The 18,397-nt window shown below is 41.2% G+C and overlaps 1 protein-coding gene across 1 annotated transcript; it reads left to right on the top strand.

The window, feature by feature from the left end:
* On the top strand, positions 6,357-11,713 carry KRT27 (keratin 27). Its single transcript, NM_001244622.1, is given in 8 exon segments — positions 6,357-6,854; positions 7,478-7,560; positions 8,196-8,352; positions 8,633-8,794; positions 8,880-9,005; positions 10,532-10,749; positions 11,232-11,281; positions 11,400-11,713. Coding segments are annotated over 8 exon segments (1,383 nt in total). The 5' UTR covers positions 6,357-6,410; the 3' UTR covers positions 11,543-11,713.

Here is an 18,397-nt window from a genome sequence, read left to right on the forward strand (position 1 = left end):
AAGAAGAACGGCTCTCAAATTTCTCTAATATGTGGCTTGATTCTAATAAGAAGTCCCAGTGAGGGCAGGAATTCTACCACAAAACCCGAGTTGCATGGGAGTTCAACGAAGGGGTGAAGGATGGAGTTTTTACAAAAATCTTGAGCCAAAGGTCATTAAATGAAGCAAACATTAGAAATTCATGAGGAAATCATCCCTAAACCATATAATGTGTAGGACCAGTGGCGTAATTCGCAGGGCTCAGTGCAAAATGGAAATGTGGAGTCCCTGGTTCAAAAATCAGGAAAAATTGTCAATAAAGGCCCTAAAATAGGAGTTCCCGTCGTGGCGCAGTGGTTAACGAATCCGACTAGGAACCATGAGGTTGCGCGTTCGGTCCCTGCCCTTGCTCAGTGGGTTAACGATCCAGCATTGCCGTGAGCTGTGGTGTAGGTTGCAGACGCCGCTCGGATCCCGCATTGCTGTGGCTCTGGCATAGGCCAGAGACTACAGCTCCGATTCAACCCCTAGCCTGGGAACCTCCATATGCCGCGGGAGCGGCCCAAGAAATAGCAACAACAACAAAAGAAGACAAAAAGACAAAAGACACACACACACACAAAAAAAAGGCCCTAAAATAAAGATTTTTCTTTCTGCCATGATACTCTTGACTTGTCCTCATTTGGGGGTGGGGTTTTTGGCCATGTCACATCACTCTAAGTCAATAAAAATTAAAATTATAAGTTGTCATAAATTTTACCATTCATTTTTATATGGTAGAATGCCAATTTTAAATCCAAATATAAGAACATTTATTTAAGCGTACACAAACTATAGTTTGTGTATCACAGAAATTACACAATTTGTATTTTATAACCGGTACATGCCTATGTACTTTGTTCTTAACAAAACAATGCGTCAAACAAACTCAACAATTTTTTTTTTTTTTTTTGGCTGCACCCACAGCATGTGGAAGTTCCTGGGCCAGGGATCAAATCCACGGCACAGCAGCAGCCCAAGCCAAAGTAGTGACAACACCAGATCCTTAACCTAACACACCACAAAAGAACTCCAAGCTCAACTAGTTTGTATTTACTGATTTATTTATTTAGTCTTTTCAGGGCTGCACCCACCGCAAATGGAAGTTCCCAGGCTAGGGGTCGAATAAGAACTGCAATTGCCGGCCTACACCACAGCCACAGCAAATCAGGATCTGAGCCACGTCTGTGACCTACACCACAGCTTACAGCAACGCAGGATTCTTAACCCACCAAGCGAGGCCAAGGATGGAACCCGTGACCTAATGGCTACTAGTCCGGTTCATTACGGCTGAGTTAGGACAGAAACTCCCTTGGTGGTCATTTTCAATTTAGAAACTGGTCCTTCGGTTCTGAGTGTACAGTAGCTTATGTTTATAAAACAATCATTTCTCCTTCCTTTATTTCTGGAAGACCTCCTTTTTTGCCCACCCGGTTTTGGGCCATGCCCGAAGCAGTGGAAGTTCCCAGGCCAGGGAATGGAACCTGCACCCACAGCAGTGACCCAAACCATGGCAGTGACAACACCTGATCCTTAACACAGTGAGCAACCGGGGGACTCCTCTGGAAGGCCTGCTTAAGATGGTTCTTTGTGGGTCAGGCCTCTAATTTTTTAATCTTTTCTTTTATCTATCTTTTTTGCCCTTCGTCCTGCTCTTGGGGAGGTTTTTTTAAGTTTATTTTCCAACCAATCCATTGACTTTCAGTTGTGGAAATTACCATTTATTTATTTATTTATTTATATGTGTGTGTGTGTGTGTGTGTGTGTGTGTGTGTGTGTGTGCGTTTAGGGCCCCACCTACAGCATATGGAGGTTCCCAGGCTAGGGGTCCAACTGGAGCTGCAGCTGCTGGCCTATACCACAGCCACAGTAATGCCAGATCTGAGCTGTGTCTGTGACCTACACCACAGGTCACAGCAATGCCAGATCCTTAACCCATTGAGCAAGGCCAGGGATCAAACCTGTGTCCTCATGGATACTAGTCAGATTCTTTTCCACTGAGCCACGACAGGAACACCTGGAAGTTAACTTCTAATTCCAAGCCTCGTTCTTGTGCTCTGCTGCTCAACTTTAATGATATTCTATTCATATTTCAAATATGCTGTATTTTTGTTACATCGAAGGATCTAAATTATAAACAGTTTCTTTTTAAGTTTTCCTCAGCTTCCTTTATCGTCTGTTTGCCAAGTACTATTTTTTGCTTCTTTCTTTGAGTCTTTGTCTTTTGTGTTGGAGTATTTTTCAGTGTAAGGTGACCTTTGAAATTCTGTTCATCTTAAATATTTGAAAGTTCTGGGTATGTGTGTATGTACTTCACTCCAGGGTGGTTGTGCAGAAAGCTTCCTTTTGTGGAAAATACTCAAGCACCAGTATCCGAAGGCCTTTTCTCTAGGATTCTTCAGCTTCTCTAGAAAATGACCCAATAACCAGAGCTGACCACATAATTTGCAGGGTCTACTGCAAAGTGAAAATACTGGGCTCCTTGCTCAAATTCAGGGAAAAAGCTCAATTAGAGGTACTGAGGTATAAATATTTTTTCTTTAAAAACATGTTATCATTTATACAGTAGAAGTAATAATGATACATATATAATAACAGAAACCTATAAATTGCACAAAAACATTTTTGATGTCCTCATTTTATGTAATGCAATAAATTATAAAGTTTTATTAATGCTATTTTTTGATTGATCAACAGAATTTTTTCTCTGGCTTGCTTTTCTGCAAATTCACTTCTAATGTAGCTCATGAAAATTTAGATTTTTTTTCCCTTTTTAGGCCTGTACCCACAGCATATGGATGTTCCCAGGCTAGGAGTTGAATCAGAGCTGCAGCTACCCACCTACACCACAGCCACAGCAACGCAGGATCTGAGCTGCGTCTGTGACGTACACTGCAGCTCGCGGCCACACAGGATCCTTAACCCACTGATCAAGGCCAGGGATCAAACCCGCATCCTCGCGGATGCTAGTCGGGTTCATAACCCACTGAGCCACAATGGGAATTCCCCAAAATTCAGATTTTTAGCAACTTTGTTTTCAGTCTATATATTGAAAGTGATGTCAGCCATCCTTGACAAATGCAGGATCTGAGTATCTCAAATAATCTCAGATAGAAGAACAACTTGAACAAAGACCAAAAGGAGAGAGGGAGGAGAGGAGTAAAATAAAAGAATGGACAAGTCATGTAGGTAGAACCCACATCAAGAAAAAGTCTTAAATGTCAGGCAAAGAAGCCTCATCTAGCCTACGACTGGTCGATTTAAACTGGAGGAGAGCAGAGAAAGGAAAGAAATACTGACCACATATCACTGACAAGCACAGTGGTTTTGCATATTTAACTACCATCTGATAGCCTCCGAACAACACAAGTAATGTTTTCATTTTAATAATGAAAAAACAAGGCTTGGCGTTCCCGTCGTGGCTCAGTGGTTAACGAACCCGACTGACATCCATGAGAAAGCAGGTTCAACCCCTGGCCTCGCTCAGTGGGTTAAGGATCTGGTGTTGCCCTGAGGGGTGACGTAGGTCGCAGACATGGCTCGGATCCCCTCTTGCTGTGGCTGTGGTGCAGGCCGGCAACGACAGCTCCAATTTGACCCCTAGTCTGGGAACCTCCATATGCCGCAGGTGCGGCCCTAAAAAGACAAAAGACCAAAAAAGAAAAAAGAAAAGAAAGAAAAGAAAAACCAAGGCTCAAAGAGAATGAAGTTTTCATTAGTGCCACAAATAGAAAATGGCAAAACTGATTTATGAATGCTGATAGATCTGATTCAAGAGCCCAAGTTCTTTCAATGGCAGGAATGCTGCTGTCCTTCTACCTTGGCCTCCTCACCTGCCTACTGATCTTGACACCAAAAAATCCAATTAAGGATCTAATAATTGACCTGGAAAAAATGATGGTAACCAGCAAAAAGAGAAAAATGCTTCAAGAGAAACGGCAGAAGTAGATTCTATAGGACCTAGTGAGCTTACTGGATAGAGCTGGTAGAAAATGCAGCAATTAAATTTTTTCTTAGTCATCATGAGATGACTCAGGATTGAGTTATTCCACCAACAAATAACAAAGACGTAAAACATCAAAGTGTGATGACAAGGGGATTGAATGTTGAGATCAATGTATTGACAGAACATCCAAGTAGAAACGTCTGATAAGCATAATGAGGTAGGTGTCTAGAAAGGGGAAAAAGCCATTGTTAAAGATGCATATTTAGGAACCATTATTTGGAGTGGATAAGCAATGAGATCCTGCTGTATAGAACAGGGAACTATATCTAATCACTTGTGATGGAACATGATGGAGGATAATTCGAGAAAAAGAATGTGTGTATATATATATATGCATAACTGGGTCACTTTGCTGTACAACAGAAATTGACAGAACATTGTTGTAAATCAACTATAATAAAAAAAGAAAAAGAAGCAATTCACAGAGAGCCAAAACCACAAAAATGAGTGCACTCGCCAAGGGAAAATGGGTAGGGGGAAAAAAAGCACCCAGTACAGAATTGTGAAGCACGTCAACATGTAGACCGCTCTTTCAGAAGCTATGAGTGGAAGAAAGAAAAGGAGCAAACAGAGATGGGCTATATTCTCAGAAAGCAATTGTTTGAAACTCAGTTAAGACTGGGGTAGTCAGTCTCATTATGTGTCCAAGAGGGTACAGGAGAAGAAATATGAAAAATGATGACTGGATTGGAGATGCGGGGTCATCAGCAAACTCTGCGAGATAAATTTTAGTAACATGGTGGGACCAAAATCCAGGAGTGAGTAGGAAGTAAAATGTGAAGGAAGTGAATGTAGTAATTTTTTCTAGAAGTAATGAAAGGAAGAAATGTAAAAACACAAGAAATCTAGAACTAGAAAAGGAAGGAATTCCCTGGTGGCTCGGCAGGTAAAGGATCCAGCGATGATATCACGGCTGTGGCTCAAGTTCAGTCCCTGGCCCAGGAACATCCACATGCGCTGCAGGTGTGGCCAAAAAAAAAAAAAAAAAAAAAAAAGAGAGAGAGAGAGAGAGAGAGAAAGGAATAGAAAGGGAACATACAGGCCACAGCCTAGTCCCCTCATTTTACAGATGAGGAAGCTGAGGCCCAGAGAGGTTAACCAATACCGTTACTTAACCTGGTCAGCAACAGAGCTTAGACAGAAAACTAATAAAGATGGAACAGTAACCCAGGAGGGATAAGGATCAAGGGAAGACTTTCTGCCTCCAAAAAAGAGTCCAGGAGTTCCCATTGTGGCGCAGTGGTTAGCGAATCCGACTAGGAACCATGAGGTCGCGGGTTCGGTCCCTGCCCTTGCTCAGTGGGTTAACGATCTGGCGTTGCCGTGAGCTGTGGTGTAGGTTGCAGACGCGGCTCGGATCCCGCGTTGCTGTGGCTCTGGCGTAGGCTGGTGGCTACAGCTCCGATTCAACCCCTAGCCTGGGAACCTCCATATGCCGCGGGAGCGGCCCAAGAAATAGCAACAACAACAACAACAACAGCAACAACAACAAAAAGACAAAAGACAAAAAAAAAAAAAAAAAAAAAAAAAAAGAGTCCACTTAGTCCCTGAATTTTCATGTAGCACCTTCTACCATGAACCCATGGTCTTGAAATCAGGTTCACTATATCCCAAAGAAGAATCGTGATTATCCATAGAAATCCAGGACTATGACGGCTCCCTTACTGGAGAAAATGCAGTGTTGTTGGTTTGAGCAAAGGAAAAAGAAATTTGTTTATCGTACTTTTTTATTCCTTTTTTCTTTTTTTTTTTTTGCTTTTTTGCTTTTTAGGGCCACACCCACGGCGCATAGAAGTTCCCAGGCTAGGGGTCGAATCCGAGCTACAGCTGCCAATCTACACCACAGCCACAGCAACATGGAATCCGAGCCTGGTCTGTGACCTACACCACAGCTCACAGCAATGCTGGATCCCCAACCCACTGAGCGAGGCCAAGGATCAAACGAACCCACATCCTCAGGGATATTAGTCAGATTTGTTTCCGCTGCACCGCAACAGGAACGCCACACTTGTTTTTATTCTTATAGGAATTTTATAGTCCTAAAGCCTGGAAGACACCAAGGATTACTCATTCTACATTTGAAATGCATCACGATAATAATCCTGATAATACGCCTCCCTTGCCCATTTCAGATAACAAATAACCCCAAGGTAACTCTCCACCTACAGAAATGGACACAGTAAGGTAAAGGCATCAATCTAAGAGGAAAAAAACCACCTAATTACGAATAACTCATGGTGAGCTGGCAGACACCACTTTGCTATGGGTAGCAGAGTTCATCAGGAAACACCCTGATGATGTGTATTTAAAGGCAAACGACACCGTTTGAGGAGGACACTTGCCATCGGAGCTGCACTCTAGGGCCAAGCGCGGCAGTCCGGACACCATGTCTGTGCGTTTTTCTCCTGCATCCAGACGCCTCGGTTCTTGCGGGGGAGCAGGCTCTGGGCGGCTCTCCAGTGGGGGAGCGGGCTTTGGCGTTGGCAGCGCATGCGGTGTGCCAGGCTTTGGAAGCAGTTTCTCGTGCGCCTTTGGGGGCAGCTCATCGGCTGGAGGCTATGGCGCGGGGCTGGGCGGAGGAAGTGCTTCCTGTGCTGCCTTCACCGGCAATGAACACGGCCTCCTTTCCGGCAACGAGAAGGTGACCATGCAGAACCTCAATGACCGCCTGGCCTCCTACCTGGACAACGTGCGCGCCCTGGAGGAGGCCAACGCCGACCTGGAGCAGAAGATCAAGGGCTGGTATGAGAAATTTGGACCCGGTTCTTGCCGCGGTCTTGATCACGACTACAGTAGATACTTCCCGATAATTGACGACCTTAGGAACCAGGTAAGAGAGGTCCTGTCAGGAAGGTTAACACTCAGTAAGGGTTATGAGCCACACACGTGTGCATAAGCTATCACAGACAGCAAGGCTTTGCTCTCAGCTTCTAATTTTCAGTAGTTTATTTATTAATATTTTAAAATAATTCATATTTTTATTCCCCAGTGGCTCAACCCGTTAACGATCTGGCTGTGGTCACTCCTGTGGCTTGGGTCCCTGCTGTGGCAAGGGTTTGCTCCCTGGCTGGGGAACTTCCACGTGTCTTGAGCCCTGCCAAAAATAAATAAATTAAATTAAAATTAAAATAATTTACATGAAAATTCTAATCCTCGAACATGGCTCACCCATCATCTGGTATGAGGATGCATGTTTATGTTTTAATTGTATTAAAATATCAAACACTGCTCCATGTTTTCCAGCTATAAATGTATAAGCTTTTCCATACAAAGAGTTTTTTTAATGAGTGAGTGGAGAGTACAAGAGGCAGTACTTAAATTTTCCATTTCAAGAATCGTCTGATTATTGGAGACAGATTCCAAAAAATATTAATTTCATAGTAGGCTTTATTTCAATGAAATCGAATTTTTAAAAAATATTTTCTCATTCTTAACTAACTCTCCATTTATCAGATAATTTCTGCAACAGCAAGTAATGCCAGCATTGTCCTGCAGAATGATAATGCAAGACTCACAGCTGATGACTTCAGACTAAAGTAAGTGGAGCTAAAAAGAAACCAAAAAAAAAAAAGTCACCTAAGCATTTCCTTCTTTTATTTAGGCTATTTGAGGTTAGCTCAATTCTTTGTTTTGATTTCTTTGTTTTAAACCAAATGCATACTAGAATGACTAGCTGGATTATATGGAGTTCCCACTGTGGCTCAGCGGGTTACGAAGAAAACATAGAGTCCATGAGGATGCCAGTTCAATCCCTGGCCTGCCTCAGTGGGTTAAGGATGCAGCCTTGCCACAAGCTTAGGTACAAATTGCAGATGTGGCTCCAATCCACCCTGGCTGTGGCTCCAATTCCACCCCTGGCCTGGGAGCTTCCATAGGCTGAAACTGCAGCCCTAAAAAACAAAACAAATACACAAAGAAGAATGACTAGCTGGATTGTGTATTTTATTGGGAAATTGGGGGATTGACACAAATGAGTGTCAAGATCCTTGGAAAGAGAATTTTGAGTATTCCCATTCTCTTATGTCAAAGAAATTTATTTTCTGTATTATGCATGATCTACCTGAAGCTTTGAGTGTATTTTAACAGTTTGACTTGAAAGCTTAGTTTCGAGTTTTAGAATGACCTAAAAAGGGAGGACGAATGTGATGAAGGTCTCAAATACTTTTCGAAGGTTTGAAAACGAACAGGCCCTCCACCAGGGCGTGGACGCGGACATCAGCGGTCTGCGCCGGGTGCTGGACGAGCTGACCCTGTGCAGGACCGACTTAGAGATTCAGCTGGAGACCCTGAGCGAGGAGCTGGCTTACCTCAAGAAGAATCACGAGGAGGTAGATGCTCTCCTCCCCGCTTCCCCCATTTCACAGCCTGCCTTCCTCCCAACATTTAAAAATGCATTTCAGATGGCAAATCGAACATCTCGAATCAACATTCAAGAAGGAGCTTGTCAATTTCTCCATATGGCTTAGATTGTTTGAAATAATTCTATTCACCCCACCCCCGTACCCAAATCAAAAAACCCTAACAGAAGTTTCTAACCATATGGGTCGTGTCTGACTGCCTCCTTTAAAAACATTCAGATCCCAACTTGGTTAAACACATTTCTTTCAGGAAATGAAGGCGCTGCAGTGCGCAGCAGGAGGCAACGTGAACGTGGAGATGAACGCGGCGCCCGGTGTGGACCTCACGGTTCTGCTGAACAACATGCGGGCGGAGTACGAAGCCCTGGCCGAGCAGAACCGCAGGGATGCGGAAGCCTGGTTCAATGAAAAGGTAAAAGGAGGGTCAGGGCGCGCTGCCACAGTGGCACCGGGTGCTGAGGCAAGCCTCGCCCTAACAAGACTCCGAACGTCTTCAGAGCGCTTCGCTGCAGCAGCAGATTTCTGACGATGCTGGCGCCACCACTTCAGCTCGAAATGAACTGACTGAGATGAAACGGACTCTTCAAACTCTGGAGATTGAATTTCAGTCCCTTTTAGCGATGGTAAGTGAATATTCGCCCCCCCCCAAAAAAGATTTGCTTTGCAAGTTGAGAAAAAACTGAATTTCCTGCCACTTGATATTAACTTTTATTTTTATCCTCTCATTATTATGCTCCAAATAAAACATACTTTCCTTTTTCACAACAGAATCCTTTTTGCCTGGGAATTATACCAATATGCTAATAATTGTGAAACATTGGAAATTAACAATGGTTTTGAGGTACTCGAAAATAATTTTTGCCCTCCCAAGTCAAAAGATCAAAAATCACTGTCCATGAGGTGCAAAAATACCTTTGCTTCTAGCTCTTGGCCACTTAATTAGAGCACTGACAGGTTCCTTTTTAAGTGGCATAAACAAAATAGAAGCATGAAGGTTGCCTATAAAGCAAGATATGCATGATGAGGATAATAACCTTTCTCATTAAGGGTTTGCCCAGCACTTTCACCCACGTGAGTCCACAATAACCCTGGGGCTTGGGCAGAGCAGATTTTATAATTAATGTCATTATTTCCAAGAGAAGAATCTGAGATACAAAGTTAAGCAATGTTTCAAGAGTCCCACAGTTGGATTCGAAGGAACCAGAACTTCTCTCCACATTTTCTAACTCCCAAGTATACTTTTTCCCCTACAGCTAATCAGGCTTCAGGAGAAGCTATACATGTATGCAAATTTCTTGCAAATAAAAGGGTAAGACACTCTCATCTTCATTCCACGACAGCAAGCACCCAGCTGTGGGAGAAACCCTATCTAAACCCATTTGACTTCCCGAGCCAATGAACTGAATGGGTTAAAACCTAAAAAGATCATTCTTTTCTTTTGGGGTCATTCTACTTCTGGAAAGTTTATGCAGCTCACTAGAGGATTACTTTTCAATAGAAGAACTATTATCCTCATGAGACAAAGCTGTCACATGATTACAAATGAGGGAGCGAAGTGTAGGGGGACTTTTATTACTGGAAAAAGTGGCAAATCGTGCCACTCTACGAGCACAGGCTATATAACAGGGGGCAGATCTTTAGACTGCACCCTAAGCAAAAACACCCACACTTTTCTAACCCTCCTGTGGATATGAGTAGCATTCACCACCAACTGTGTTATTTTCAAAAAGACTAAAAATATCTGGAGGATGGGGGGAGTAGGGATGGACTGGGGGTTTGGGGTTAGCAGATGCAAACTGTTACATATAGAACGGATAAACAACAGGGTCCCGCTCTATAGGGCTGGGAGCTATATGCAATATCCCGAGATAAACCATCATAGAAAAGAATTTTTTTAAATGTATACATATAACTTAATTACTTTGCTGTACAGCAGAAATTAACATGATGTTGTAAATCAACTATACTTCAATTAAAAAAAAATACATGACATCTAATAAGGGCAACCATTGATACTGAACAGGAGGAAGCTTTCAGGTGCATATGACTATTACGTAAGGATAGCTCTTAAATATCTCTTAAGTGCTTTGCTGTATCCTAAAAACACACTGTGATGTTTTCTACTCAACTCTGTCTTATGGATCCACAGAAACACTCCCTGGAGTGCTCCTTGAGCGAGACGGAGGGCAACTACTGTGCGCAGCTGGCCCAGATCCAGGCTCAGATCGGGGCCCTGGAGGAGCAGCTGCACCAGGTCAGGACTGAGACCGAGGGCCAGAAACTGGAGTACGAGCAGCTCCTGGACATCAAGGTCCACCTGGAAAAAGAAATTGAGACCTACTGCCTCCTGATAGATGGAGAGGATGGGTTAAGTATTATTTCCATTGAGAAAACTATTTTAAGGTTATTAAAGTTTTTTGGTGGAGTTCTCACTGTGGCTCGGCAGGTTAAGAACCCAACAAAGTGTCTCTGAGGATGCGGGTTCCATCCCTGGCCTCTCTTGAGGGGTTAAGGATCCGGTGTTGCCATGAGCTGTGATGTAGATTGAAGGTGCAGCTGGGATCTGGCATTGATGTGGCTGTGGTATCGGCTAGCAGCTGCAGCTCCATTTCAACCCCTAGCCTGGGAACCTCCATATGCTGCAAGCGCAGTCCTAAAAAGTCAAAAAAAAAAAAAAGATGTTTTTGAAATCAAGTACAATGTATCTGTGATCTGGGTCATGCTTAGTACCTAAACCCCTTCTAGTGTTAAAAATCCAACCATCTCCCATCTTAAATCATTCGTCTTTACTCCGTTTCCTCAGCAAAACACAGAGTGAGATAATTAGTACAAACTTTATATTTCTACAGCTCTTGCGTTAAATCAAAAGGCTACGGAGGACCAGGAAATCAGATAAAAGGTAAACAAAAGCTGGGATGAGCATTAGGTATTTACTTGTCTATGTGTCAGATGATGAGTTAATTATTTTCCCCTTTGTGAATGTGATAAATTCTCACAATTCATATGTGTCATTTTAGATTCCTCCAAAACCATCATGGTTAAAACAATTGTTGAAGAAATAGATCCTCGTGGCAAAGCTCTCGCATCTAGAGTTCACGCTATGGAAGAGAAGTCCACCAAAGCCAGCACCATGAAGAGCGAACCACGGGTGCCTTCCTGAGCCCCAAAAGGATGAAAATATCAAATCAAAGCTAGCTTCCTAAATAAGGCCCTCCTGTCTTTCCGCTTTTCTTACAATTAACTAAAACAAATTATTTTTAGAGTAGTAACAACATTTCTTTGGCTTTCTCTGTGGTGGTGTTTCAATAAAAGTTCTTCCTGTTGCAAGCCATCCTCACTGGTTCTGGTCAATCTCTGCTTTTTTTTTTTTTTTTGTCTTTTCGCTATTTCTTGGGCCGCTCCCGAGGCATATGGAGACTCCCAGGCTAGGGGTCGAATCGGAGCTGTAGCCACCGGCCTACGCCAGAGCCACAGCAACGTGGGATCTGAGCCACGTCTGCAACCTACACCACAGCTCACGGCAACGCCGGATCGTTAACCCACTGAGCAAGGGCAGGGATCGAACCCGCAACCTCATGGTTCCTAGTCGGATTCGTTAACCACTGAACCATGACGGGAACTCCAATCTCTGCACTTAAATATACCCCCCAGTGGGAGCTGAATTTGTTTTCAATCTCTTCTCTTTCATGCAGTGGTCTTCACAAGTTAGGAGTACATTTAACAGGCAAACTAGTTCATGTCTTTTTCACATCTTGGTAAAATTTTAGACCTTCCTTCCTTCTTCAATAAATACTTGTTGAGTACACACTAAACATCAGCAATGAGAATAAAAAAAAATCCATCTGCTGAGTGCAACGTACTCATAGAAGTGGAAATAAAGAATTGAAGGACCGAAAGCTCCTGCTGTGGTGCAGGGGGTTAGGAATCCCACTGCAGCGGCTCAGATGGCAAAAGAGGTGCAGGTTTGATCCCCAGCCCAGAGCACTGGGTTAAAGGATCCAGCATTGCTGCAGCTGTGGCATAGGTCACAGCTGTGGCTCAGACTCAATCCCTGGCCTGGGAACTTCCATATATGCCCTGGGTGCAGCCATGAAAAAAAAAAAAAAAAAAAGGTTTTTAGTTGAAGAATCAGAAATAAATAGAGACTAGAACGACAATAGAAAAGATCAACAAAAGTAAGAGTTGTTTTAAAAAATTGACAAATCTTTAACAAGAGAAAAAGAGAGAGGACTCAAGTAAAATTATAAATGAAAGAGGAGACATTACAACTGATGCCTGAAATACAAAGGATCATAAGAGAATATTAGAACAGTTATATGCCAACAAACTGGATAATCTTGGAGAAACTAATAAATTCCTAGAAATATACCACCTACCAAGACTGAATCATGAAGAAATAGAAAATGTGAAGAGAGTAATAATGAGTTAGGAGACCGAATTGATTAATCATGAACATCTCACCAAAGAAAAGCCTAGGACTAGGTGGTTTCCTGGTGAATTCTACCATTTAAAGAAGAATTAGGAGTACTCTTGTGGTTCAGTGTGTTAAGTTGCAGGATACAAAATCAACATTTAAAAAAAAATCAGTTGCAGGAATTCCTGTTGTGGCTCAGCTGTAACAAACTGACTAGTATCCATGAGGATGTGGGTTCAATACCTGGCCCTGTTCAGTGGGTTAAGAATCCGGCATTGCCATGAGCTATGGTATAGGTTGCAGATGCAACTAGGATCTGGCATTGCTGTGGCTGTGGTATAGGCTGGCAGCTGCAGCTCCAATTCAACCCCTAGCCTGGGAACTTCTGTATGTGGCAGGTGTGGTCCTAAAAAGACAATAAATAAATAAACAAACATATAAACAAATAAATAAACAAAAATAAAATCAGATTGTTAAAAAATAAAAAATCAGTTGCATTTCTACATACTAACAAAGTATCAAAAAAAAAATTAAGCAATCGCATTTACAATAGCATCAAAAAGAATAAAATACTTTGGAACAAATTTAACCAAAGAAATAAAAGACTGGTACACCGAAAACTAAGAAACATTAATGAAAGAAATTAAAATAGACACAAATAAATGAAAAAACATCCATGCTCACAGATTGGAAAAAATTAATATTGTTAAAATGTCCATACTACCAACATGATCTACAGATTCCAACAATCTCTATCAAAATCCCAATGGCATTTTTTATAGAAATAGAAAAAAAATCCTAAAATTCATAGGGAAACACAAAGACTCTTAATAGCCAAAGAGATTTTGAGAAAGAACAAACCCGGAGCTGGCACACATCCTCATTTCAAAATATATTACTATATTTAATGTACAATGATTAAAACATTATGGAAGATATACAAATGGCCAATAACCCATGAAAACAGGCTCAACTTCACTCATCACTAGGGAAATGCAAATCAAAACTGCAGCAAGATACCATCTCATACCCATGAGAGTGGCTACTATCAAAAACACAGAAAATAGCAAGTATTGGTGAGGATGTGGAGAAATTAGAACACTTGTACCCTGTTGGTGGGAATGTAAAGTGGTACAGCTGAGGCAGAAAACAGAATGGCAGTTCCCTAAATAATTAAAAATAGAAGTATTATATGATCCAGCAATTCCACTTCTGGGAAAATACCCAAAAGAATTAAAAGCAGGGTCTTGAAGAGATATTTGCATAGCCATGTTCCCAGCAACATTAGTCACAACAGGGGTTCCCGTCATGGTGCAGCGGAAACGAATCCCACTAGGGACCATGAGGTTGAGGGTTCGATCCCTGACCTCACTCAGTGGGTTAAGGATCCAGCATTGCCATGAGCTGTGGTGTAGATCGCAGATTTGGCTCGGATCTGGCGTTGCGGTGGCTGTGGTGTAGGCCAGCAGCGGTAGCTCCGATTTGATCCCTAGCCTGGGAACCTCCATATGCCCTGAAAAGACAAAAAAGACAAAAAATTAAAAAAGAAAAACAAAACAAAACAAAACATTGGTCACAATAACTAAAACCTGAAAGCAGCCCAAGTGCCCATCAACATATAAATGGATCAGTACAGTGTGGCACATACATACAATGAAATATTATTTGGCCTTAAAAAGGAAGGAAATTCTAACATATGCTACAATGTGGACGAACTTTGAGGACATTTTGCTAAGTGAAATAAGCCAGTCACAAAAAGGCCAATACTGTACACATACCTGATTCCAATTAGGCTAGACAAAATGAAAGGGACAGAAAGCAGAAGGGTGGTTGCCAGGGGCTGAGAGGAGAAAGAAATAGGAGTTATTTTTGAGAAATATGTGTAAGAAGTTATGGAGATGGATAGTGGGGGTACAACATTATCAGTGTATTTAACAGCCCTGAATTGCACACTTAAAAATGGTTAAATGATAATTGTATGTTCTGTCATTTATTTTACTGCTATGGCTAAAAGCAGTATGGCTGTATAGCACAGGGAAATTTACTCGATAACCTACATGGGGAAAAAATATGAAAAGGAATGGATATATGTATATGTATAACTGCTTTACTTTGTTGTATGCCTGAAATTAACATAACTTTGCAAGTCAACCATATTCCATAAAATTTAAAAAAAAAAAAAGGCAGTATGGTACTGCTATAAAGACAGACACAGACCAATGGAACAGGATAGAGAGCCCAGAACTAAAGCCACACATATACAGTCAATTGATCTTTGCCAAGGGAGCTAAGGACACATAATTGAGAAAAAATAGTTTCATTAACAAATGGTGTTGGGAAAATTGGATATCCACACGTAAAAAGAACAAAAATGGACCCCTGTCAAGAGAAGGGATTTAAGGAGTTTCCGCTGTCGTGCAATGGGTTAAGAATCCAGTGGCAGCTGCTGAAGTTGCTTTGGAGGCACCAGTTTCATCTCCTTCCCCTAGGCACAGTGGGTTACAGAATCCAGCATTGCTGCAGCTGCAGGGTAGGTCACAGCTGTGGCTGGAATTCAATCCACGGCCTGGGAACTTCCTATGCCATGGATGCAGCCACTAAAAAAAGAAAAAGAGAGAGAGGAGGGATTAAAACAAACAAACAAACAACTACTAAGTGCATTCTAACTCCAATCAGTCTGAAATTAAGCAGTTGTCAGAAGTCTACTTTCCAAACAAACCAGGGAAGTCATTTTGTGGAAGGAATTAGCACATTAAAATCTAATTCTCAGAAAAAAACTGGGAATCTACCAACAAAACAAATCTCATTCATGTTCAAGAAATGTAGAATGTGAATTTGAAACAACAGCAAAAGATATCAAAGCACATTTGAAGCTCAGCACCACATTTATCAGGGGGACAATTAGAATAAGATTACATAAGGAAAAACTTTATCCTGAGATAAGCAGACATTAACAAGGCATAACTTAAAGTTTGCAAGTCAGTTATTTTTGAGTACCTACGACTTGCACATTGTACCAACGTGCAACTGAAAATATGCAGGTTGTATAATGAATGTTCTAATACCCAATGGAGTCTCAAGAAATGATCATGAGATGTAGCTGAATATGTGTTTCAAACTATGAATAAAATAACCACTGCCAGGAAAGAAATAGAGAGATAGAAAAGGCCTAGAGAATCAGGCAACTCTACTTCCCACTTCCAGAAAAGCACAGCTAAACTCTTGTAGTAATTATGGGTTTGGAGGCAATCTATGATTTAAAGAACTCAAGGAGTTCCCACTCTGGTACAGTGGGTTAGGAATCCTATTCTGGTTGCAGCCACAGCTCAGATTCAGTTCCTGGCTGGGAACGTGCATATGTCATGGGTGCAGCCATTAAAAAAAAAAAAAAGAAAAATCGAGATTTGCTCTTATGAGTAAATAGATAACAATGTTTCATTGAGTCAAGCGTCATACATTCCAGCCCTGTTACAGAAATGCTTCATGATCTGTATTGCTACCTAGCTTCAGGGCCAACTCATCTCCAAAATGATTTTAATAATATATGTTTAACTTACTACGCCAAAGATTATAGGTTAATTAGTATTTATAAACTATCTAGAGATAAGTAGATTAGGTTAATAACACTTTGCAGTCTCATGATACCTCTTATCCAAGTAACTCAAGACTTACAAACTATTATACTGATGACGGGCTCCTGTTTTTCTCTTTGTTTTATTCATGGGAAACATGGGCAAAAGGTTAACATTTTGACCAAGTCACTACAAAATCGTAGCAAGTCTCCGAATATGAGCTGCATCTCTTAACTTATCACGCATTGGTCTAAACATGTACCAATGGTCGGAATTACAGTTTTACATTAAATGTTTTTCAATATTTTGAATCAAAGACATGGATTTTTCTGGATTCTGGTCCACCAATCTTTTGGAGAAAATAATCTTTTACATATTTTACATGTGTAATCTTACTTTTTTTTGAGATATGTGATTACAATCATCTTACATATCTTTTCGAGAAAATAATGCTGGATGTTTTTCAAAGCATTCCCTATCCGCACCATTGAGAAATCTCACTCAAAAAAACTACTCTTTGAACCCATAATCAGTTAACCAGTCAATGTGGACCATTATAAGTTTTAGAAACCTGACCTGTCTGATATGTCCACTCTATTATAATAATTTAAATAATTACATTTTACAAAATGTTTATGCCCTTCAGACTGTGTTATAATCATTAATTACTGGAACAGTTCAACCTGCATTTGAGACTCTGTAACGTTATTATTTTCATGCGCCCAACAGGGAAAAGAAGCACAACCACACAGGGTACCTTCTCAGGGGCATCAAGGCAAAAGAAAGAAGACTCTACTTACCAGTGACAACTCTTCTTCCACTGGAGTACCATAATGACTGCTTTTCTAGGTCGCGATGAAAGTACCCCTCTTTTCCTATATTTTACTCCCTCCTCGCCAAATATGAATCTCACATCTCAACATAATTCATGCCTTAAATACATAAATTTAAGCTAAAAAACATGAAATAATATTTTTGAGGTAGAAAAATGAACAATTTGGAGACTCAGGAGTCAGTTGAATGGACATTCTGTTTCTGGACTAAACCAAGAAATCTCTATTCAAATAATTTTCTGTCACTGCCACATTCTCATTAATTTTAGTTAAATTGACAAGCAAATTCTACAGAATTTTTAGTATTTCCATTTTCAACTTAAAAAATCAGTGAAAGAGGAGTTCCCGTCGTGGCGCAGAGGTTAACGAATCCGACTAGGAACCATGAGGTTGCGGGTTCGATCCCTGCCCTTGCTCAGTGGGTTAAGGATCCAGCGTTGCCGTGAGCTGTGGTGTAGGTCGAAGACACGGCTCGGATCCCGCATTGCTGTGGCTCTGGCGTAGGCCGGCGGCTACAGCTCCGATTTGACCCCTAGCCTGGGAACATCCATATGCCACGAGAGTGGCCCAAGAAATAGCAAAAAGACAAAAAAAAAAAAAATCAGTGAAAGAACTGCCACTACCAAAGGATCACTGTATATTGAGAGGATCCGATTTTAATACGGAAGAAAACACTTAATAACACATGAAAATACTGGGTCACTTTGCTGACAGCAGAAATTGGCAGAACATTGTAAGTCAACAATAATTTTTAAAAAATAAGATGCTAACGAATACATTTACCAAAATAAATATAAAAAAATGAAAAATAACACATGAAAAATGAAGATGCTCCATAAGCATTTGCAGGACAAAAGCAGCAGACATTGTCCATTTGAATTATGAATCCTTTGTTATACAGGAGGGGGAAAAGCTAAGCTCTATCCCAGAGGTCAAAAAGACATACATTTACTCATATTTAATTTTGATTTTGAAACTGATTTAGTATCACTCCACCTGGTACCTTTTTCATACACAAAGGTATCCTTTGGGCTGCTTTCCACCTACAGACTGGACACTATTAAAAATCACACAATTACAAAAAACAACAATTAGCATGCGAGAAATACTTTATTATAGATTGACAGAGTTAAGACTAAAATGACCTACTGAATCCTATAAAAGGCCAGGGGAGTTACCTTCCACGGATGGTGTGC

Source organism: Sus scrofa, chromosome 12, assembly GCF_000003025.6.
Source record: "Sus scrofa isolate TJ Tabasco breed Duroc chromosome 12, Sscrofa11.1, whole genome shotgun sequence".
NCBI classification, from domain to species: Eukaryota; Metazoa; Chordata; class Mammalia; order Artiodactyla; family Suidae; genus Sus; species Sus scrofa.